The 25,868-nt window shown below is 37.1% G+C and overlaps 1 protein-coding gene across 2 annotated transcripts in view; it reads left to right on the forward strand.

Moving 5' to 3' along the window:
* Nucleotides 1–533: 533 nt before the first annotated feature.
* IMPDH1 (inosine monophosphate dehydrogenase 1) overlaps nucleotides 534–25,868 on the forward strand; it is a 77,761-nt gene continuing 52,426 nt past the window's right edge. Inside the window, exon 1 of one of the 2 annotated variants that reach the window (XM_072401958.1) lies at nucleotides 534–953. In XM_072401958.1, coding sequence (XP_072258059.1) covers nucleotides 730–953 — 224 coding nt within the window. In that variant the 5' untranslated portion in view covers nucleotides 534–729. The remainder of the gene's footprint in view (nucleotides 954–25,868) is intronic. The other variant, XM_072401959.1, reaches the window with a different exon arrangement.

Below are 25,868 nucleotides of genomic sequence, written 5' to 3' on the forward strand. Positions count from 1 at the left end.
CTCTTTTTGTAGTATTAATTTATTTCTAGTAAACTGTCTTTCATACCAACAATCTAGGCATTTAAAAGTATTTTGTATGAAACTGAACATATGTAAAAATGCAATCACTCAAGAATTATGTTACACAAGCGATAGGGAAAGCCAGGCTTGTATGTGTTGAAAAGCAGCTGATGTGCAGCTGTGCACCCAAGCTGTAGAATGACTTTTAAAGTAACATTGCTGAACATTTCTTATCTGGGCTGCCTGTTGTTCTGCACACTAAGCTTTGAGAAAGCAGTATGCTCACATCAGCATTAGCTGGGCCACCTGGCTCCCTTGATAAAGGTGCCCAGAAGAAGGAAGGACATAGCACTTCATAGTCCCTGGTGAAACACCAACTCTCTGTCCTCTGGGTGGAGACAGCTCCTGGAGACAGACACACATAGGGAGGAAAGGGGGCAGGGAATCTGCAAGTGTGCAAATTCCCTAGCTATCAGGATGTTAAATACTCCGATCCTCTTTGACAGATACTGCACAGCTCAGGGAAGCCAGCCTTCTGTCTGCACTGCTTGAGTTCAGCACCAAGGGCAACCTGTCTTAAAACTTAAAGGCCAGTCACACAACCAGACTGGGCAGATCTGCTCTTCAAACTACTTTTGGCAGCCTTCAGAGGATGTTTTGGTGAATGCCTGTATCATTTTTTTCTTTAAATACTCTTGCCCAGCAGTACAAATCACCAACTTGCTGGGTATGGATGGGTACAGGTATGATGGTGATGCTCAACAAGGACTATATGACTATCGACTAATTGTAGGGGATGTAAAGGAACCCCCGCTTTCCCCAACTCATTCCTCACAGAGACGTTCACTGCTTAATGGCTGTTCACCTGTGCACAGTGGGCATCTTCATGGGCATGAGACAGCGGCTCAGAGGTACAGCGCTACCAGGCTACAGGCTGGGTATGAACCCGAAAGGTAAGCGGTACAAAGGAAAAATACGTTTCCTTTTTTTTTTTCATTTACCTACCCAATTGGCCACCGGTTGTATTTTAAAAAAAACTAAAAAAAGTATTTACACTATTATTATTATTATTACACAGTTTTTAAATAGCGCCATCATATTACACAACACTTTACAAAGTCCATAGCCATGGTGCTAGCTGTCCCTCAAGGGGACTCACAAACTAATGTTCCTACCATAGTCAAATGTCTTTAATACAGTCTACCTATACCTATTTAATACTTTAATGGTAATATCAATAATATCTAAAGGTTGAAGGTTGAACAGGAGTTCCAGGAGTTAACTGGTTGTGGAAACATTGATCATCACTATCACACCATTCTCTCCTATACATCAAATGAGTAACTTAGTTTTAGTTTTTTTGTTTTACATATAAATAACATTTGTTCTTTAAAAATAAAGAAATGTAGCTAAATAAATCAGGTGGTTGTTATGCTATACCTATACTTTTAATTGCTGATTGCATTCTAGGCCGTAAAGATGAATAAATTGGAAAGAGTATAATTAAATTTGCTTTAATGCGCCAGGTGCACTGTAACTTGTTGGTGTTCAGACTTTATTTGTATAGAGTTTCAGGCCTTGTACTCCTTTCAGAATTTTTTAACTTTGATCCTCAGTTAACAGATGCCTTTAGTATTGGTTTACTAAAAAGGTATGGTAATATAACAATGCAGTGCTAAACTGTATATGTCATCCAACAAAATACAGTATGCTTACTATCTGTCAAAACCCAAGTCAGGCAAACCTTATGAATATGTTACAGTAATAACTTTTTAATAACCCTTATCACTCATTTACACACAATATCAGGCCAACATTTACCAACATTAGGGAATACTTGGTTTTATTAAAAAGGTTTTGTATACCACTACAATATATTTTTATGGCACAAGCCATTTTATAATTTAAAGCATATTAAAGGGCAAAACATTTTTTGTTCTAAATGTTGAAACCCCAGGATTTTAATGCTGTCTGTGTCACCATTGGGGAAATTCAAGCTGTTGTAAACTCACTGACTATTTTGTCAACGGGATGGTGGATGATGGAAAAACCATACTTCTGCAGTTGTCAGTGGAACAGAATAGATGAGAAATTCTCCATTGGGGATGCCTGTGCCAGTTACACCTGTTCTAAAGAAAGCTTACCCTCACTTTTGCAGAGATTTTCTTCCTTTTTGTTGTGTTTCCAGGACTGGAGGTAAACAGCAAAAAAGAAAATTGCAAGCCGTGGTGAAGGATACATTCTGTACACCCTTCATTTGCAGAATAACTCTAGAAAACAAATTCTACACGTGATTAGAGTACTGTGTTTCCCAGAAGCCTGCATTGAGCTGTTAGCAAATTAGAGGAATTATTTATAATAGGCATTTAGTTTTAGCTGATATATGTGGTAATACTCTTCAAGGCTAAAGAAAAGTAGGGGATGACGTTCCTATTCTTAATACAACACTAAGAATGACCAGGAGGTGACATTAATTGCAGATCCTCGCTTTTAGAAGTCCATTTGTAAAAGGTAAACATGGGTTTCTTTAGAACACAAAGGTAAAGCTGCGGAAATTCTTTGAAATTCCTAATTATTTACAAGGCTTTGTTTTTTCCTCTTTAAAATTTAACACCAGAGTTTCACTGTAAGATCAGGATCACAGCACATTCATGTACATTACATCACAGTATCACCATGCACGTGTTAGTGGGCTATAGTGCCATTAATTTGGAAAGCAGCCCAATTTGCAAGCTGTGTTGAAGAGGCCACAATAATGCGTAATCATGCATTGTGGTGCTTTGCACTGGAAAACTTAGTTCAGTTTGCCTGTCTTGGTTTGTTGTGGTTCTTTAGTAGCCCAATTAATTGGATGGGCTGTCGATACACAATGCTTGTTGCCTTACAACAAAGCACACGTTAACACACTGGACTGCACAGATTGAATAGTGCCTTAAGGCTTCTATTAGGGCAAAAAGGATGTTTGACGTCTAAAGTGCCATGATTAATTACAACTGGTAAAAACAATGTATGTTTGATTGTATGGAGCATTTTGTGTCTGCTTTCTAAGTGGAATTTATGATTCAATGGCAGGCATTTTGTCTTTAATACTACTCTCTTATCATTAATACTATTTGGTTATTGGCTGTTATTTTAACTCATCGTTATAAGTACTGTAAGATCAGGTGACCTGAGACAAGGTATTACAGAATTGTAGGATAGAAGGAAAGTTGTGAATTCAACCACACACACACACACAAACTGATCTTTGCAATTGACTGTTTTACTGGTGTGGAAACATTGCTGATCTTTACTTTCTAATACAACCAATCATAATGATCCCCAAAGACTGAAGCAGAGTAAATGTATTACTGAAATACAGAAGGATGCTTTGGTGTTTAGAAAGGAAGATTAATGAAACCGAAAAATAAATTTAAAGACAACACCATATGTGTAAATTGCAATTTATTACACTTTTGTTTTTGGGTTTAGATACAGTTTAATTTGTCCCTTTTTCTCTGGAATAAATAAAAAGCAATCCTTGAACCTATGTGCTACAAACTATTTGTACTTCTATATATTTTGCTTAAAGACATTAAAATAAAATTGCTTCTTTGATTGGCAAGACATTTATACTTTATATATTATTCTCACATTGTTGATGGCTTCCAAGTTGTATGAAGAAAATTGTGGATTATTATTACTACTTTCCATCATGCTGCCTGTGCCTACTATGTGCCAAGCTTTAGGTGATACTGGGAATTTTTTTAGTTTTTTTAGATTTACCAGAGTATTTTTAAACCTTCAATGCTTTTTTCAAAGCATTAGGACTATACACTTAGCAGCCACTTTATTAGGTATGACTGTTTAACTGCTTGCTAAAGCAAATATCTAATAGGCATCCTTTCAGCCAATCACAGCAGCACATTTTGATGTTTTTTTGCCTCAGGTATGCATAATATAAGATTGTATAACCTTGTTTATTGTTATGTAAAGGGAGTGAGCTCAGCCTGTATAGCATTTTCATAAGCTCTACCATTTAACCATAAACATACATGAAGACCGAACAGCTATAAAGAACTGTATCTAAGTTTTGATGTGTGTGTAAAAGTAGAATTGTTTTTTTAGTATGTTCAGCATTGCATCCTGCTGAATATGGTTTTCTTAAGCAAATAACTTTTTGTGACTGTGCTGGTAAGTTTCTTACCTGGAGGTCCTGTCAGTACCAGAATTTTCTGTCGCAAACTGACAATATTAAACCACTGCCTTACAATAATCTGCGTTGTCAGACTACCATGAAAAAGTGTTCAGTTGGTGGCTAGTACACCATATACACCCTAGTCACCATTGATATTACTCTTCGCCAACTGTATAGTAAACATGGAAGGGCCCTTCACATGTAGAGTTTTTGCCCTTTAGGTGCAATACAAACACATATTAGTTCAAGGTAAAAAAGAGTATACAGTACACAATCATGTAGAATCAACAAAAAAAATCCAATATGTGCCATGTTTTGGTATCTCCGACAAATTAGTAATTGGAAAATTGAATAATTGTTTGGTCAAGTGCAAATTTCACAGCAGATCTGCACATGTGTATCAGTCAATAAACTGGAATTAAACTCCCAACTTCCCAGCACCCACGTATGCTAGGATTGTACATTGAACTGCGCATGCAGATTTAGCAGAAGATAGTGAACAGGCAGGTAAGTTTGTTTTTATTGTTATGCAATAAAGAGCTGCCTGCCTGCAATTTTTTGTTTATGAAATGAATTTCTGCTTTAATGTGTCTGCTAAACCTGGAGCTTGCAGGGGCATTTCTTCTATTAGGTACGTTCTTTAGTTGACCTCTAGAGGGCATCAAGAAGTTGTATTGTTTATCAAACATTGTAGCCTCCTGCCTATCACAAATACTAAATATAAGGACAGCTGCAGAGCATTGCTGTAACATCAATAGCAGTCGTAAATTATATGGTGCACAATGGAAGGTTTTTAGGACTGTTGCAGGCCAGTGACATTGCAAAATCCCACACTCTATACATTTTTAAATATATAAAGCAATTGTGTTAATAAGAAATGAATGATTCTTTTGAATGGTTTTCCTGTAATATGAGGCACTGTTGTGTTTTGAAGCAAGATCAGAGGAGATTATACTTACTCAGACCATTTACTAGCAGGAAGGGGGATTTATATTTAGTGGGTTATGAGACCAGCAGGTAGTTTGGAAATGTTCCTCACAGTTTCTGCTGGCTCACTGGTTTATTTGTCTTATATCATTGTTGGTAAGAGTTAAGCTGCGTACACACCTGCAATTTTTCTCGTTGGAAAGGATCTTTCACGATCCTTTCCAACGAGAAAAGACTGCACGATGCACATGGCAGATTTTCGCCCGATAATTGGCCGATACCGATTATCGGGCGAGAAAAATTTGCCGTGTGTACGCAGCTTTAGCCTTGGTATGATACCACAACTGATAAGAGAAGCTAAGATATTTGGTGGAGCCAATGTATATACTACCTTTGTTTTCTGAACATTTGATTGATGTTTTTACTGAAATGGTAAAGTCTGCGTTTGCTCTTTCAAGGAGTGTGTAGATAATATGAAGTATATTCCATATAGAAGTATGGAATAATGTGTCGACAGAACTGCAACTACGAAAGCAGAGATCCAAGATGCTAAGCTTAAACCCAGCCATTCTAGCAGATACCATATACCAGCAAAGGATAAGCTTTTAGTTGGCCCTCCAACCAAATGGCCCTCCAACTTAAATGTCTTGTCTTTTTAATTAAACCACACCAAACTAATATTAAACTAATATATACATTAAACAAATGGAACAAATATATATTAGAAAACAAACAGTTCCCAGGAAAACAACTTCAGATAATGATCTATTGACTAACAAAGTAGAAATCTGCCCTGAACAAACAGACCTGTTCCTAAAGAACATTATTTGGGTAATTCAGAATGTATGCATGTATATTTATGTGATAAAGTGTACACTGAGTGGCAAATACGAATTCTAAAAGTCTTAAACTATCTCTTGTTTGCTTTATTAGAAACCTCATTTATGTTGGCAAAGTATAATAATCTACAAACCAGACATCATGGATACGCCTATTGCACAACAAATTTCACAAAGATTTGCTATTTATGTTTACATCAGTAATTAACACATGCTCATACATGCCATTTTGAATAATACTTCCAGAGCTTCTAACGCTCTGTCCAGCCCTTCTGTGCAGTGCTATATCGCTGCTATGGGAATTTTTTTGCAGGCTTGATTTATTGTTGCGAGTCATCAATAAATCAAGGATCCATCACACATACCTTATGGGATGGGATGGGATGGGGGGGGGTGGTGAGTGGTCTGGATCTGGTAAGTGGGACCTGAGGGGTCTGAGCAAGACCTGCAGCATGGGCTCTTCACAGATCAGTCTCACTTTGGCCTTTTTGCCTTAGATGCTAAATGACCTTGTCTTGCCACTGCATATAGGGAAGATATATACACAGACACTTCTTTATTATGGTGACAATACTTACTACAGGTGTAGAGTTACCCCCCCCCCCCCCTACCTGCACACTCCTGAGTTGGACAACAATTACCCAACGTACAATATGCTAGTCCATCCTCCTGTAGTCACTGCAGTAAAACTGTGAGCTTCAGCCACTGCTGGCCAGTGTATACATCCACATGAATTTCTTTCAAAGAATAAAAAGAATGTGCAATGCACAAGTGAAGTAGGCATGAACAAAAATAAAGGGGAAAACTGTATTAAAAATTTGTGCAATTTTCTCTGTGCTCTACAAAACAAGTCTACAAAACTGTAGTCTTACCTAATCTAATATATAGGTTTTATTACGTTTAGGCTATGTACACACTTTAGACTTTTGTCATTGGAAAGGACATTCACAACCCTTTCCAACACCAAAAGACTGAAGGATGCATGAATGAGCGCTATACATACAGCCCCATTCTGTTCTTTGGAGAGGGGAGGAGGAGAACAAGCGAGCAGCATGCCGCTGCACTCTCTTGCCTTCACTTGCATTATAGTCGTTTGTGGCTCTCAGAAAAGATGAACCACGTCGGGCAGCTGCTTTACACATATCAGATTCTCGTCCAATACTAGCCCTGAATTGATAATTGGACCAGAATCGTCTGATGTGTGGACGTAGCCTAAGTTAGGCTTATCTCCTGGCAAATAATATCCCAGCAAGAGGTCACATTAGAAAATCATTACTTATGCAAAACACTTCCCATGTTTTGTTTTGTCCATTTCACTGCTTTGCTCTGATTTGTATAAAACTAAATCTATAATAATTCTAATTTAAAACAAGTCCAGATGGTCTAATCAACATCTAGTAGTCCAACATGAAAATGTCTCAGCAATGGGTTCTGCAGCCTTCAAGACTAGAGATCATCCTCACCAACTCAGGAGGCACAGACAAGGTGCATTATTGATAATGAATTCTCCCTTACAATTTATGTCTGTGTGAAGTGACATTTGGGTGACCTGTGCCAATCTACAACCCTACACCCCTTCCCTGGCAGTGAAGCCTACAAATAGAATCAGCTTAGAGAGTTTGAAATGCCACACAGAGTCTATGGGACCCACTTTTAGGGTTACCTGTACTAGCACCACCCTGAGATATTACATAGGCACCTATATTTGTGTTTATTTCATGGTGAACAACAGGGTGAATATAAAAGTCTGGAATGTATTAGCATGTCTTATACCTGAATCTGAATAGTTCAATACAACACAGCACTGAAGCTTCTGAATTCTCCATTGCAGTGTACCCAAAAATATTGTCTGCAATGTCTGTCCCAGATTAAATGCTGCAGGTACAATATATTGACTTTCATTGTTCCTTGTGGAATTTTCCTTCCAGCCAGAGTAGCATTTAAAAGTCAATTTCAGCATTGCACAGGTGGTTCCATTTGTAATTTTGCAGCTTAGAAGCTTTTCTACCCTGGCATTTTTAACCAGAACATTTTTTTTTCTCTCCATACATGTCATTGTGAATTCAAAAGCAGCACAAATATTTATCCATCCACACATCAACACTACAAGATTTTAGTGTTACATTTGTTCACAGCGTTTTCACCTCGAACTGTAACTATTGATCCTCTGTGTTCATTCCTTGTGGTGTGAAATGTGGCTCACATGTTTTCAAGTCTAAACAAAAACAACAATTTTAAAGGTCTTATTGTTTGAGCTGTTAAACTATTACTATTACAGTTTGTATTTGTATTTGTTTTATTAATTGACAAATTTATAGATCCGCACACTCAGGCCTGATTTATAAAAGTTTTCCACAACTGGAGAAGATAGACCATCCTGGGTGAACCTGGGTGATCCAGAAAACTTGGAATTGATTTCTTACAATCATTTGCAATTTGGCAAAAATTTTCAATCCTGGACCAGATCCTTTCCAGGTTTGCTGGATCACCCAGGTTCTCCTATGATAGTCTATCTTCTCCAGTCTTTGAGAGCTTTAACAAACTAAGCCCTATAAATGGGTTCCAGTCTCCAAATTGTTTCTATTATTTATTTTATATCATGCATAAAGTTACAGGAAGAAGAGGAGATTGGTGGAAATTCCCCAAATTTCCAGGTGAACAGAACATGTTGTAAAGGAGATCTAATAAAGTATTCAAGATGTATAAAACCACAATAGCTGACTCAGCCTACCAGACTAGCTGTAAATACCTGTAAAATATGCATCAAAAGTTCTGCCTAGAAGTTTTCTCTTATTTCATTGATAGTGTATGCCAGATTTAAATCAATAGACCTATTACAACCTCCTCAATGCATCTGGGGGCAATAGGCTATGGAAATGCCTATGCTGCAAATTAAGTGGTGTTTTTTAACTAAAAAAGGTTAATATGTAATTCTTACATTCATCCTCCTGAATAATGCAGAGTAGTTTACAAAAAATATTATTATTATTTATGAAAGTGTCAGAAGAAAAAAATGCTTGCTTTACATATCCCTTCCTTTGATTCCCAAGTGCCAATAATTTAATGATTATGGCTTACAGAAGCATAGGGCTGTACACTTCCATATATCTGACAGGACATCATATATATCATACAGATACCACATAATATTGGTGTAGCCTTGCTCTGTGTTTTTCATATACCATTGATAGATTTTAAAATAGTGACCAGCAGACCTTGTCATATTAGGTAGTTAAATTGTACTAAATTCATAACAGATATAAAAATAGGCAAAAAAATGGCATATCAGAGAAAAATAGAAAGTGTTGTGGATGTCTTTTGTGTTATGCGGTGCTGTAATTGAAATGTTTTCACTTGTCTCTAAATTTAATGTATTATCTAAAATCCTTCACTCTTCCTCCCATTTAAAAAAAAAATAAAAAGCTTGACTCTTTACCCTCCAATACTTTATGTCCCCAATATGCTCTGTCACTGGTTAGTAATCCTTTTCAAGTGTGAATGACTTCCAGTGTCATTCAGCCACTTCCTGTGAGCTCAGGCTGTCATGGACACACTCACTTGGGATGCATCATCACGCTACCTGGGCTCACAGGAGAATGCTGAATGGAACAGCACACGTGTCACATGTGAGTGCTAATTATTACAGTTCTGAGGACCACTCACAGTTTAACAGAATAAAAAGGGTACTGAAAGATGGATAGTTTTTTGGGTGGTATGGTGGCTCAGAGGATAGGACTTTGACCTTTGCAGCGCTAGGTCCCAGGTTTGACTCTTGGCCAGGACATCTGCATGGAGTTTGCATATATTCCCTGTGTTTGCATGGGTTTCTCCAAGGTACTCTGGTTTCCTTCCACATTCCAAAACATTCAGATAAGTCAATTGTCTTCCCCCAAATGTTGACCCTAGACAAATGAATATGGTGGGATATTAGATTGTGAGCCCCTTTGAAGGACAGTTAGTGACATGACTATGGACTTGGTAAAGCGCTGCGTAATACGTTAGCACTATATAAATACAATAATAATAATAGTTTTACTATTGTAAAACCTCTTTTGCACTGTATTGGGACAGATCATACCTTGCACCAAGTGAGAAATAGTTTGTAATATATACTAAAGCTTCTAAATTTGTTGGGAATATAGCTGTACTTTCTGTACATTCTGACTTTGATGGCAAATTTGCAATTTCCCATTCTAGGACTGTTCTGCAATCAACATGTAATAAATGTGAGCAATTGGAATGTCAGAGCCAACATTTGACTCAACAGCCCACCTCTAATAATTATTATAAAATGCATGTCTCTTTATAATAATGGGACTGTTGTTGATGTAAGTTTATACATAGTAGACACATGGCCGCTAAGCAATGCTTACTATTATGGGATTGTAAGAAGATATGAAAATTAGTTTCTCATCCTGAAACAATAACAATAGGAATTTTAGTTTTGACACCAATAATTTCTTCAGTTCTCAGTAATCCAATTAATAGCTCTGATATGCCAGTTTCCTGGATGCACATGGTAAACTGTTAATACTCTGTAATTTACTTCTCTGTCCCTAGAGAGTAACTTGCTAAGCGCTTGTCATAGCTTGTGGTAGACAACTGCCAGGAGGGTGAATTTACATAGTGCATGTTAATTCCTTTCAGCATAGGGGGAAAATGAGATAGCACACTGTCTACTCATCATTTATTCATGCAGGGAAAAGTCATGTGAATGATTTAGTAGCAAATGAATTGTATAAACACTGTAGTGCACTCTGAACATGCAAATATACTGAAATAAACTTTGCAATGCAAGTTCACAGATATTTTTTGAAAGCTCATAACAAGGATCTTGTTATAACATTTGTATAAATGTAACACATTGTAATTCTCTACAATTAGGTGTTAGGATTCTGTGTGTGCACACTTTTCTCTGTGCCAGAATATATTTGGTTGGTCCTGTCATGGGAACAAGAGTCACTACTGGAAGAGTTCTTCTTTTTTGGTGGTAACTCAGCATTATTGATTTACCTTCACTTTCATTCCCATTAACATTGATAAACAGGCCAATTAGAGAAAGTTATTCTTCCTAACAAGGTTGATTAGTTTTTCATAATTTAAATTTCATTTTCTACAAAAGAGGAAAATGTCAGGCTAAAGTATCTTTATTGCCATTTTGGTAGCATCCATTCCTTGTTTTGCATTAGGAATCAGATCACATAAGGAGAGAAAGCAAAACACTATATACTTACATGGTTTTCTTCAGTCTTCATTTGTGTCCAGGTGGAGAAGTATCTTCTTGTTACTGGGCATAAGCTTTGCCACTGGTGAAACAAAAGACATTCACAGAATTACCAACACAACATGCTAAACACCTGGTATGTCAGAGCATTATCTTTGCCTCCTGTCATTCGGAAAACTGTATACTTTGGAGGTACCTTGGGTGCCTTGGTAGACCTTGGAGGTATCTTGTGCGCCCATGTTATTCATATTCACCACCACCACTGCCCTACTGGCTGAATAAACTGCTGGTACCATCTGTTACTTATACAGTCAACCTGATTTAAGATGTAGTGATCCACCACAGTGGATTTCTAAATGTTGTTGGGGGACCACTGCACACACATGTTAGATTTTCACAGTCATTCTTCAACCTTCAAAATGTCATAACCAAAAAATATACCTCTTTAACTGTAAGATTACCTTTGGTGTCCTCAAAGTTCCAGGCCAAATGGAAAGGGTTGAGTGCTTTTTGTGAGTACCTTTTAGGCATACTTGGAAACATGCAGATGTCATTTCTGCATTGTGTGCCTATGTCTGCACACAGGCAAGCATTCATTCCCAGGCAGGTATGCACTGGCATGAATCTTCCATCATCCAATGAATTGCTCATGGTCTACCAGTTACCTGTGAAAACCTCCCTGCTGTGGGCTGACCCACCCAGCATGTAGCCCGTTAGGTAAGCTCAATGGCCATATTAGGTGCATATATATATATACCCATGTTTTGACTTAAGTTACTTATGGGCATTCAAATATTGAAATTAGAACAACATATCTTCACAGATATTTGTTTTATTTAATACTTACATTTGCATTGCAGTAAAATTATATTAAATTGTTAAGTTTAATCATACTATCAACAGAAAATATTTGAAGACAGCATTAATCATCTAGTTTTGAAGGTGATATCCTCCTCTGGATGTCTGCCATCATTATACTGTTATTAAACATGGCTATATTTAGTCAGAATTTTCTTTATACCTGTTGTTTGTTTATTTTTTGCATAATGATTGTGGAACTGATGTAGACATGCAAACACCCCTGTGTGTGTGTACCTGTCATCCTATTTAAAGAAATACTAAACTGTATTTTGAATGAGGTCATGGACAGTAAGAACGTTTATTTTAGACAGTCATGAACTCCTCCTAAACAGAGCCAGCGTATCAGTCTTCTTAGCGTATCCCTTGCCATTCTTTACACCAACTCCTCTTTCCATCAGCATAGATAGATAAAAGCATAGATTCCCTTGTGCTGGAAACCCTTTCCACACCCACCGATATTTTAACCATATAAAGCTCCTGGCATTATAGAGCTCCTCTCTTTATAGCCACATACAGATTTTAACGTTGCTGAAAATAAATATCTGACATCTGCCCCTTTTTGTTACAGTCACCAAGGCCTTAAAGACTAAAGAACAACACATCACATCCCTTCTGTACATAAGATCAGTATACAGTGTGTGTTGGGCATAGACAATTGATAAATGTGCTTGGACCACAGAAGTGGGGGTAATCATGAAAACTTGTCCTGAAAGTGTAAATGTGCATATAAAAAAGTATCACAGACATTACTTAACTCTGTTGTTGTTGCAGGTGCACTAATACAGCTATAATCACCTAAAGTGGACCTATCATATATATGTTTTTAACTATCTTGTATTCACCTAAAGGGAGGCCCCTCCTCATTCTGTCTATACCACAGCAGCAGTACATACTGAATGGAAAGACTGCAGCCTGATGAGATACCCATGTCACGTATCTGTGCATGTCCGATCTCAAAGAAGCTTTCCTCTATTTTAAAAAAAACCGCTGATCTCTGGATGCGCAGTGGGATTGGCACTTTTTTCTTTACATTTTCCAAAATCACATCACACCAATCTTGGGTCTGTGTAGTACGAGATCAGGGTTATATACAAAGAAAAACCTGGAACAAGAGCAAGAAGATGGTGGCACCTGGTTGTCCAGCTTATGAAAATAGGACAGCGTAAGACTGATTTGACTAGGATCGCAGAGGGATTGGTGTCTTTACATCTGTTTTAAGCAGGAGCAAATGTACACCGGAAAATCTGCCACTGTGCTCCAGTGTTTGTCATATGTGCACTTTTCCTGGATGGCATAATACTGCTTTCCTCTGTCCTATGCATTTTGTCATCCACCTTGTGAGCAAGGCACAAATTCGACAAAGACACAAAGATATTATCAACATTATGTAACATTAACTAATTGCACAAGACCTGAATGTGCTAAAGTTTTTACCCCCTATTAACCCTTTAGAAATTTTAGGGACAAAAAAACTCCTAAGCCCAAGTTATAATCATCTGAATACTTTTTTCAGCTTGCTTTTACCTTTAAACATGAAAAACGAGTTCTAGCCAAACCCCCAGGTCTCTCCATCACCTAGGTGGTGAAGTGCAATCGGGGAAATACCATCCTTGGTGGGAATGTTTACAATCCACTCTCACTGCCCTAATTATGCAGATTTTTTTTTTCCTCGCCTGGGACTCTCATGTCACTCAAGTGCAACTGCTCAGTCTGCAGCTGCTTTCTGCTTCTTTTTAGCTTGTGAGCTCTCCATGTAGAGGGCTCCAGCTAGTGAGGGAAGGGAAGTGGGTAGAGGAGAAGGTCAGGAAAAGAAGAAAACGTAAACTTGCCAGTGACAACCTGGCCACTTCTAGACACTTCATAAATCATTTTATTTTTCATGGATACAAGCTGATCCAGCCTGTGCCACCAGGGAAGACTGACTATTTAGTGCAAGTATAGAATAGATTAATCATTGAAAGACTAGTTTTTAAGTTTAGTTCCTCTTTAGTTTGTTTCATTTTAGTAAAGAAACTTTAGTTATTTTGGACCCCATCTAATTTCTAAAATCAATGTCTTAAGATCCTTATTGTGAACAGTCTAATATGTTTGGAGATGTGCTATTTAAAATATTTTCCAATATTACTAATGTGTTTCCATATCCTCTGTGCCAGCATCCTAGTGGTACATCCCACATACTGGAAATGAGATATTATATATGTGACATGGGATGTATAACAAGAAATACGATTCTGCCGGTATTATTTGTAACAAATTGGAAGCATTTCCTAGGATTATTGTGAACTCTCCTGCACTCTATGCATCTTCCACTTGAAAATCCAAAGATGATCTTTTAAATTATGGACCAATAAGTACCTAAATTTTAGTGCTGAAAAATGCAATATAGGATGTATTTTTTAAGCAGTGGAACTAAAACTCATTGGAAGAATTGGCTGATTTTCCCTATATCCCTATTTTGTGTATTGAAATCAGTATTAAAGAATCCAGAAGGAGTCATTACGTTAGCAATCCTTTAGTCCTTTTGGAGCCTTTTGGCTCTAGCAATCAGACAGTCTTACATGGATGGAAACTGGCCAAATGCAGTGTCATTGCCAGTTTGGATTTTACTGTCGAAAAACAGACACCTGGGTAGTGTCATTTGTTGATGGCTAATATAAACATTGCAAGGTGTGTCATTGTCTTCCCATGGATAATACAGCAGTAGCATGTTTCAATCATAATCTTCAATTATAACCTTGAGTCTTGGTTATTGCAATGCAGATGTCACTGATGGTAAAGAAGTCCCCCTATCATTAGAATGTAGAAACTCTGGATAGTTTCCACAACACCTAACTTTGTAAAGATGAGAAAAAAAAATTGGCTTCATTAAGCAATTTCCAAAACTGATATCAGTGGGGTTCCAGGGCCCTGACTGGTTATTGCACACATGTGATATTCCTGGCCTATTCACTAACTTTACCTGTATTACATTTGGCAAAGCTTTGCATTCTTGCAAACTGTAAACACCATAAACAAGATTTTAGCACTTGCAAATACACTCAATAGGTTCATAGGATTAGGGTGTACTCTGCCTCATCCCATTTTTTATATATCCACAATATGAAATAATTGTACTTGATTATTTACAATATTACATAATTCTGTTGATAGCGTTATAATTTCTTCCTGAACAGCACAAAACCTTAAACATTACAAAAGCATGTGGTTAAAATAAGTAATATTAAAAAAAACATTTAAAGCTTTCATAAAAATTAATGACTGTATTCATTAATGTATCTTTTAATGTATTTTTAATGCAAGCAGTATAAGTCCCTGAATTTGACTTGATATTAGCAGACTGAGTAAAGAAAGAAGCACAACAATGGAGCTAATCAATTTTACTGAAGTGCAAGGAGTATGCTGAGAGAAGGAGAGACTAGTGTGACAGGGGGATTAATGTATACTTGTGCTGCTTTCTCCTTTCCTTATATTTTTAAAAGTTGGGTTAGGAATGCAGCAAAAATCAGGTCTTTTTAGTTTCCAGGCAGGATTGTATGATGTAGCAAAGCCACATAAATCTCAAAACTGGATGGGCAGACATGCAAATCATTTGGCAAGTAGAACAACTCCCTTATGTACCGTGTAACATTGCTTTGGCATCAAATTGCTGCATAAATGTTCCCCTTTTGAATGTTTAAAAGAAAAAAAACTATTTATTATGTGGTGAAATAATACAAGTTTAGCAAGCTGGCTATAAACAAACTATATACACATTTACATGTATACACCTACACGTATGTATGCAAGTGATTCGACAGGTAATGATTCAACGGGTGTGACTGAGACCATAAACAGTGAAAAGAGATTAGCTTGCATAGGCAGGAACTTAACAGTGGGGTTCTTCTACTCAAGTTACTCTATTTATAAAACAGGGAATCACATGTTCCCTCAAACATTACCTCGTGGCAGTAACCAATTTCCACCAGGGAATGTCAGATTTCCTGTTTTATAAATAGAGTCATATGGGTTTTGGCCGTTCTCTTAGTGCAAAGCGCCTTTCATTTTGATTGTCTAGAAACAAATATTTTGTTTAGTATGTGGTGCAAATAGTTATTTTGAAAAAAGGTACAAATGAATGATACTGGATGTAAACAAATTGAGCAATACACACAGGTATGCAGAAGATCTGAAGTGATTTGATGGGTGTGACGGAGGCCATAAACATGGAAAAGGAAGTGTCTCACTACCTAGACAATAACTTTAAAGAGGAAATAAACTCAAAACAAAAAAAATACACTTACCTTTAATCCCACTGCGCAGTCGATCGGTCCTTAGATTTCTTCCATCGGGTCCTGCGTCGTCCTAGCATCCGTCTTTAGGACGGCACTCCAGGAGCCCCATCTTCTTCACTTCTTCCGGGTTCTTCTTACTACGTCACCCAACCCAGGCGCAAGATCGGGTGACTTAGTTGCAGAAAAAAACTTGCTGATCTCACTGCGCATGCGTGAGATTGGCTTTTTTTTCCTTTTGACGAAAGGACTCCTTCTGTGCATGCCCGAGGTGCTGGGGCATGTGCAGAAGAAGCACCCAAGACCCTCCGGGAATGCGTGACGTAGGTATCCTGGGAGGCTTTGCGCTCTCATTCATTCTCAATCACCTAGGGGATCGAGAATTAGGGGGCAATGCCGTTGCAAAACAATCACAGAATTTTTACTTACCATAAAAGAGTTGTCTACCCCTTTATGTAAAGTGAAAATTCTGAGTTTAGGTACCCTTTAAGTGGTGTTTCTTCATCAAAACAATTTTAGGCCTTTTACAAGTTAGTTGCCACTTTGTAAGGAATGTGCAATAATTCACTTTTTAAAGAAAAAAAGAATACCCAATCACAGGGGTCGGCAAAGTTTTATGGCCACTAGGCCAATTATGGGGTGGCCGGGAGCACACTAGGCCGGATCCGCCCTAATGGCTCCACCCACCACCAGGGAACGCCCCCTGAAGTGAAATCCCACTCCTCCGTATGCATTGTGTAGGAGAGGGGAGCATTCCCTATTTACCGTGGCGGTGGAAGTATCAGCGCCAGCCGCAGTAAAAAGGGGGAGCAACTGCAAGGGGGTGGCTCGGGAGCTACAGCGGCTCCGGTAGTTCCTAACGCCCCCTGGCCGATCCGCCGGCCGGCATTAGGCTGAATCGGCCAGGGGGCGTTAGGCCAGAACGAACTACCGGCTAGGCCGTATTTGGCTGACCCTTGCCCAATCACATGCAAGGAAATGTAAAAAAACAAACTTTTTTTTAGCTTGCATATAATTGAAAAGTTGAAGTCGGCAAATCTTCACTCTCTCTTCACTCTTCCCTCCAAAGCCACATACACACGTGCAATGGTTCTCGCCCGATAATTGGCTCAGGGCCGATATCGGGCGAGAATCTGGCATGTGTACAGTGCCCGTCGTCCATCATCCGAACGACCGTCCTGGTGGATCCACAGACAATCGATGACAAACGGTCCTAATGCAAGGGAAAGGGGAGAGCGCGCAGCAGGGTGACGGTCCGTCATTCTCCCCCTCCCCTCTCCGTGTATGTACATGTATGTATGTATGTACAGCACTCATTCATGCATCGTGTAGTCCTTAGTCGTTGGGAAGGATTGTGAAAGATCCTTTCCAACGACAATAATTGCACGTGTGTATGCAGCTTAAGTGAGAAGCAAACCCAATCATTTATATCCACAGAGGCAAAATTTGTTCTCTTAATCCAATCACTATGATCATTTGTTTAATGCTGGCCATACTCTAGTTGATGGGTGCCTGATCAATGTAGATATTTGTAAATATGTATGAATATCACTAATTTTCCAAGGACATTGATAATATATGTTTGTCCTTTAGATTGCTCCAAATCATTTAGAAAGTAACCAAGATAATCACATATTGTTATTATTATTATTATTATTATTATTATTATTAATAATAATAATAATAATAATAATAAAAAACAGTATTTATATAGCGCCAACATTTTATGCAGCGCAGTACAAAGTCCATAGTCATGTCACTAGCTCACAATCTAATGGGCTCACAATCTAACGTCCCTACCATAGTCATATGTCTTTTTAATACAGTTTAATGTCAATTTTGGGGGGAAGCCAATTAAGTTATCTGCATTTTTTAGTAAAATATATGTTTTACTACTGCTGTGATTTGAGATTGCAAGGGGTTAAATGATCTCTATGTAAATCCGCTTGTGACAAAGGCTCACACTGTCCAGTGACACAGATTGCTCTTCTGCTTAGCTTGGGATAGAAACAGAACATGACATCTATTAATCCAAGCTGTTTGTATCCAGGCTAATTTCATGTAGTCCTCTGCAGAGCTTCTTTCAGAGGGCACCCCTGTGAACTGGGACACAAGGTTTTCTTAATGCTATTACCGGTAGTATCAGCTTCAAAAAAATGACAAATGCACATGTGAAGTACATAGGACAAATGGTATATGCCTATACTGTATATTTATCTCTAGCAATATTGTAATATATATGAGTTTAGGGATAAATAAATGCTATTAAAATATGAATGTCATGAGATGTTTAGGCCATGAGTCCAATGCTGACTCTAGACATAAGACGGTGATTGTAGGTGTTTGTGTACCATGACTGATTTCTATATTGCAGAAAAATCTGTAATGACTGAAGGCTTAAAACAAACTCATGTGGCTGCAAGTTTATTTTAAAATTACATTGCAGAAATATATAGACTACTAATGACCTCTTCTTCTGAAAATAACAGTTGTCTGGCCGTTATGCTGATCTAGTAGCTTCAATACAAGAGTTAATGAATCATTGGCCATAAACAAGAACAAAAAAGTTCTATGTATTTTATTTGCTATGTACTTGTTCCAGGTCTGTAATTCAATAATGTAAATCATTAAAATCATCCACCAAAGAAGGCAAACAATGGCAGTCTGCATGCTTTTCTCATCCAGGTCATGGTATAGTTTTCATCCAAGTGGCTTCCGGAGTGTCAGGAAACTACCCTAGAAGTTATAGTGATGGGGGTAGTTCATTCCCTTTAATCCGATCAACATGGGGAAATTTATATCATCCTTGTGTAATTCCATTGACATATATACATCAGTGAGTTGACTAAAATTAAAAAATTAGGCCATGTAATCTGAACAATTAAAACATGCCCTAGACTCTATGGTACCATGGTATTAGGATTGTTATTAGACATGTTCTTGATCTCAGCAACACTGACAAAAGCAAAATTATGCAAAGAGAAGACTGGGTTGGGGCACCACCAAAATGGCAGGTCATATGGCTTGGTATACAGTGGTTAGTACCATGAAAAGTAGTTCAAGGATGGACAGCTGGTCCATGTGCTCATTCATAAGGTGAGCTGCATAGGATACTTAACTGTTCAAATCCACCATTAGTATCTATGTGCTAGGGCTGAACCACTTGATGAATGACTAACCTTGAACAAAGGTGTATATTAGGTGTCTGTATCAGTTATGATACCTTACAAAAATGTGTTATATAAATTCTCTTAAATTTACTAGTTTAGTATAGCATAAATGAACATGAAAAATGAAAATATGATTATAAAGGATCTGCAAATTAGTTTTTTTTACAAATTCATACACATAAAAAGGGTCTTATAAATATATGCAGCTTTATACAGGTACATGTATAAGCATAGAGTAGCTACTGCCTGGATTTTACAATCCAGTGAATGTTTATTGTTAGGTTGCCTGTACAAGGTCACTAGGGTCAAAGAGGAGACATTTGGGAACACAGTAAGCATTTGGGTTCACTTAAGGTCACAGGAGGCTCATAGGGGGACAGACGGAAACAGCAGGAAGACTCAGCAAAAGCATAACGATCTGTTGTTGGAACATATAAGCCATTCCTGAACATAGAAGCCATTGAGTAACTATTGTCCTAAATAGCCAATAACTTCCCAGTATATGTTTGTGTATTGTTAGGTGACCTGTACAATCCAGAGGGCAGTCTAACATGTAAGTTTGACTCCATCACCATCAGGGCTAGTTTCTAATTCTGCAAGTTCACGTTTAAAGTTCTTTCTGCTCAGTTTATGTATATACAGAACCTGGAGAACAGTAGCCATCATCTCAAGCTTTCTTAGTGTCCAACTAACATTCTCCTCAAGACCTGATGGTTGTTCACTTTCTTTGATAAACATAAAACGTATGTGTCTTCCTTTCTTCATATTTTAGGTATTGTATTTGACTGGGCATTTATACAGTTATATATTGAGGTATAGCAAAATCATGGTAAAGAATTGAAAACTTTTTTAAAAAGACTATTCAATTTAACTAATACTGTAAATCTTCATCAGTGCCATACATATAGATACATTTGAGGGACTCCACATACCTGGGGATCTTTAAATTTTCAAATAATAACAAAGGTAAATGGGTAAAATCTGTTTTTAATAAAACATTTTAAACATATTTTAAACATATACATACTATTACAAGTAACATAATAATAGTAGGAAAGGGTAAACAAAAGGAAGTGTTTCTAGGTATGAGATGGTACAGGTTTTGGGTTTCAGAGATAAAGTCTAACACAAAACATATCCATTAAAACCTAAAGGCATACAAATTAATGTTTTGATAGCCTATTGGAAAAACTGAGTTATTCAGGGACTACGGGGAACCAACCAGTAATGAAGTAATGGAGAACTTAGAAAGAAATAACAGAGGAAGACGAAACAGATATGAAGGGATAGTTGGGAGAGGGGAAAAGGTAGGGGGAAGAAGGAGTTTGAGGGAACAAATAATATAAATTGCACCAGGGACATTCCTACAGCTGATTACAGAGTTTATCCCTGGGTACAAATCTAAGGTGTGAAGCACAAATGTAATAACTCTCAGTATTGCAAAGCAATACCCAAGCCATACAGGTAATAGAATATCGTTCTTGGTGGTCTTCCTCATCCGCTGTAAGTTGCTCTGTATATTGTATGTGGTCGAATCCTTTGACCCATTCTTGCAGTGTAGGGGGTTCAGGTGAGCTACAATGTCTCAGGATAACTGCCCTAGTTGCCGCTAGGAAATTATTAAGTATACCCTTCTTGGCAGATTTCACCGACCCAGGGATTACCATCTATCATCTTTAAGGATTAGTAATAGGATGGCAAACAGAAGTCCAGCCGTATTGATTTTTTTTTTCACCAAGTCAGTATTTGCATATCAGAGCAACATATAAAACCAAGCGAGTTCAGGGTGCTAAAGGAGCTGTAAAATGGTATCTGAGATTCTGTTTTTGGTTTGTGTTTCAGATCTACAGTATATGTCTATTGGATAAGTTTACATTAAATACACGGTAACTAAAACAGTAGAATCGTGTTTGCAAGTTATTAAGTTTGAAATCATTTGAAATATTTGCATATAAATGATACTTCCTTTACAGTAATCAGCGATGGGGACCTAAGCACAAAAAAAAACTATAATTGAGTGGGAAGAATTCCACGTGATTGTTACTGTTTCTTGCTCCTAAATAGCATTCAAAATCATATAGGACCTTGGTCTCCCTCTGTTGCTGAGCTGTTATTCCTGCAGGCAAATATCACAGAAAAAAACATTCTAAGTTTTATAAAAACTATAATCTAAAAATGTCTACAAATCTGCAATTAAAAGCAAAACATAAAAAGCATATATTGACTGACTTCAATGTGATACTTATGCTCTAAAATGCATTTCAAATACAATATATAAGAGGATATATTATATATGTTTGGTTTAAAATGTAATGACATAATCAGTCTTTGCATGTTATAAGTACTTCTTGACATTCGTCATATGTATATGGGTACCTAACATCAAATATAATAGTAGGTGATGGCAATATTTTTGGGCAAGTCTAATCCTTGTTGGCCACTACAATCATGATAGTTATCTAGGTACAAACATTTACAGTTCAGGTCTTTCAAGTCTTTAAAAAAAATAAAGTTCCTGGCTTTTTGCTGCAGAATACCCTTTAAGTGAACATAATCAAATGTTGAAACTGTAGCTTTTGTTGGTTCTTGTGGGGACACAGATTCTTTTTTAATTCAGCTTCTTTTAAATTCTATTTCTCCCAGCTAATGCAATAGAGATGCATGCCCCAATTTATTCTATTCTCCACTGTATTTTTGTTACTGAATATATTGTGCTGTAATTGTAAATTGTGTTATGATAGAAGTCTTCCGTACTATGCACCTTCTACTCTCGTAGAATATTGACCATACACCCAAAAGGCTTTATCTTAGGTATAAGCCAAGTCTGCTGTGCAGAGTCAACCTCTTACCTAATAAATGTCACAAATATTGCAGAAGTGAGATTTTCTATCCATAATTCCTAAATTTGTTTCTGCCCACCCAGAATCCTTGAGTGTTCCCACCCATATATAAAAGCAGTTGTATTCGCTATGTTATAAAATAAATAAAAATGACAATAGGGAGAAGGGAAAACCCTCATAATGCCATTAGTAGGTGTGCATAACTTGGGAAATAAAGCACAGATACACTCACCAATAAATTTTCCAATAGACATTAGATACCCTGCAGTAGTTTTGAATTGCCTGATCCTTAATCTATACATAGTTACATGTGCAACTAACAAATGCCTACAACTTAAGTAGCAACTATATTTACATGAAATTGGGTACAGTATATCAAAAGGGATCTGCTAAGTAAAACAATTGGTTTAAAGCATGTAGGTAACAGGGCTGCATGACAAATATTTAATACATTGCATAATCTTTATTATTTTGCTAGTTAAAGGTTGTGACTTCATTTTGCTATTCCACCCAAATGTGAAGGAGGATATGATTAATTTCCATCAGCATGTTGTATGAAATATTTAAAATGGATAAAATTGTCAGTAAACTGGTTACATTTAAAATCTACAATCACATATTGATCAGCACCTCTAAAATATGAGCATTAAACATATGGAAACAATTATTTCAGGTCAGGTTTAAATCTGTCTAGAATGGGGAAAATAACAACCCTTTTGCTGGGTATATTGATAATTCTGTAGTTTGTCTCAGTTTATTTGTGATATACCTGGGTCAATATGCCCTGAGAGCAGGCTTATCCAGGATTTGGGTCTCTAGAGCACTGAACAAAGAGTGATGTACGTTTCTTTGGATGACTCCCAAGTTGAAGTCCTTGGATACTGTAGACCAGGCAGCCATAAAATGATGCACAAAAATGATAGACAATCTCAGGAAGTCAGGAACAAGACATATAGCAATCAGACATAGTTAGGAACAGACAGCCTATTATGTTTACGCTATATAAATATTGTATAATAACGACCTTCAGTCCTGCACAGCATAACAGGCTTCTCTACAGTACTGAAAATATTTACTAAAAGCTAACACAAATACCACAAACGCCATTTCTAATATGTATTAAGTAATCAGTAAAGCAACAGGAAGATAATATGGAACGTAGGGGCTCAGAAGGTTACTGGAGCATACAAGGCGACTAAGGTCATAGGAGACATTTAGGGACAGAATAGGCATTCAGGGACATAAAAGGCACTTGAGGTCACAGGAGGCACATAGGAGAACAGACACAAACAGGGACGCAGCACTAGCATAGCAACCTTTTGTTGGAACACTACATCAAACTCATACTCATACTTTTCTAAGTGTCCTAGTCCTGATTGGCCATGGTGCTGTCATCGTAGGTAAAACCCAAAAATGTAGATGGCACTGCGCAATTGGAAAGACTTACCATTGGATTGGAGGCATTTTTAGTATTACATTAATAATGTCAATATCAGATACAATTACAGCATTAAACAAAGATTAAAAAAATACATTTTTGCTAATCATGTTTATCTAAGCCCTGTATTTCTTTTAAAAGAAAAAACGAAACAGCATCAAGTAAGCATAATTGTCATTTTAAGTTCCTACAACAGAATCTGCGTGGTTCCAGATTACATACAAGATATGTGAAGCAGCTGACTGATGTATGGTAAATCCATAAATATGATGTATGGACTCCTTCCCAAGCTTCTGTTAGATGTATACTTGTGTTTACATGTTTGCATGTTTAGGAGTCTGTCATCTTTTTTGTTCCTTTACAAGATTGGGTTCCTTTGACGAAAGGTAACATTGGTAACAACAGTGTTCGATTCGGTGCTCACATTCTTTTCTTCATACTTTTCAATCACCCTGATTGTCTGTTTTCTTCTTGAGCTTTATATTTGGTGATATACAAATAAATCAAAGCCATGCACTACAATCCCTCAAGGAAAATTGTTTTCTAAAAAAAATTAACTATTTGTCAAAACAGTTGTTTTAAAACCATACCATACAATTGTTTGCAAGTGAATATTCGGGGTGGCCATACAGAATATGATTTTTCATCTAATTCAAGCACAAAAATTGGGTTGCTTAGGGTTTTCCATAAGAGCTTAGTGATTTTGTTCTTATCACAAGAAACCTTGGCCTACTGATAGCTACTTATCTGATTGGATCTCAGATAATAATAGGGGTAATAGACCTCCTGATTTAAAACCATTGCAAATGGTAGCAAATGGAAAATTCAACTGGTGGACTTACTACTGCAAAAACTAAAATCTAAAAAAACTAATTATTTTTGAACTGAATTTGTTGGATCATCTAATAGAACTAAGAGATGCAGCCTTTCAATTCCTTTTATGTTCTTTTTTTTGCTGTCTAGAATTTATCCTGTAAATACTAAAAAAGATTGCCCAGAATGAAACACCACTAAACTTAATTGGTCTTTGGTGCCCTGGAATGGTTTGGTTTGCAGCTGTGCAATGCCTGAATGTTCAGACTCATTAAACTCTACTAATCATGCTAGAACTGCTCTGTTTTTTAATCCTTTGCTAGTAAATGTAAGAAAAAAAACATGTATTCTAAAAAAGAAAATGTTCAAAATCAAGGCACTACATATTATAATCATTGCATCCTCGACAGACTGAAATAGTTGAAAAAAAGTTTTTTGGACTAAAGCTTTTTTTCACTAGTGTGTTTACCAGTGGTTTAACTTCCTGGACCTGCATTGTAAGATAAAACAATAAAGTATAACCATAGTGATTGATTTACCAAAGGTGTTTAGGCTGTTGAATTATCATTCTGCAAGATATAATGCACTTAGCTTAGTGAAAGGTTTAAAAAAATCCCTGTACAAACAATACCCAATCACATGCAAGAAACTTAAAAAAATAACTTTAACTTGCATGTGATTGGGTGTCTAAGGTCAGCAGAGCTTTACATCATTCATTAACTACCATATTTTACGCCGTATAAGACGCTCTGGAATATAAGACACACCCAATTTTAAAGGAGGAAAATCGAGTAAAAAAGATTCTGAAAGATTATTCCCCTTCTGATCACTCATGTGCCATTCATACCAGTATTCCCCTTCTGATCACTCATGTGCCATTCATACCAGTATTCCCCTTCTGATCACTCATGTGCCATTGATTGTCCCCTTCTGATCACTCTGTGCCATTCCCCCCCCCCCCCCCCAGTTTTGGGGAAGAAAAAGTGCGTCTTATACGGCGAAAAATACGGTAAGTGATTTATACCTTGAAGATATAATTTACATGGCAAGCAAACAGCCAAAGCTTGTACAGTAAGTCAACCCCATATTATCTAACATGACTAGCAAATATGGTTGTTCCCATGTAAGTATATTAACGTTTTTTTACTGTTTAGTATATTAGTTTTTGTACATTTTAATGTTTTTTGAACATGCAAACATTAGATCTTCGTTCAAACAGTTTCTATAAATAAAGGTGATATACCCAAATTATTGGCTCAAAACGGGCATAGCATATACCTTCTCAAATTCTAAAAAAATGAAAATGCAGTT

Source organism: Pyxicephalus adspersus, chromosome 2, assembly GCF_032062135.1.
Source record: "Pyxicephalus adspersus chromosome 2, UCB_Pads_2.0, whole genome shotgun sequence".
NCBI lineage: Eukaryota > Metazoa > Chordata > Amphibia > Anura > Pyxicephalidae > Pyxicephalus > Pyxicephalus adspersus.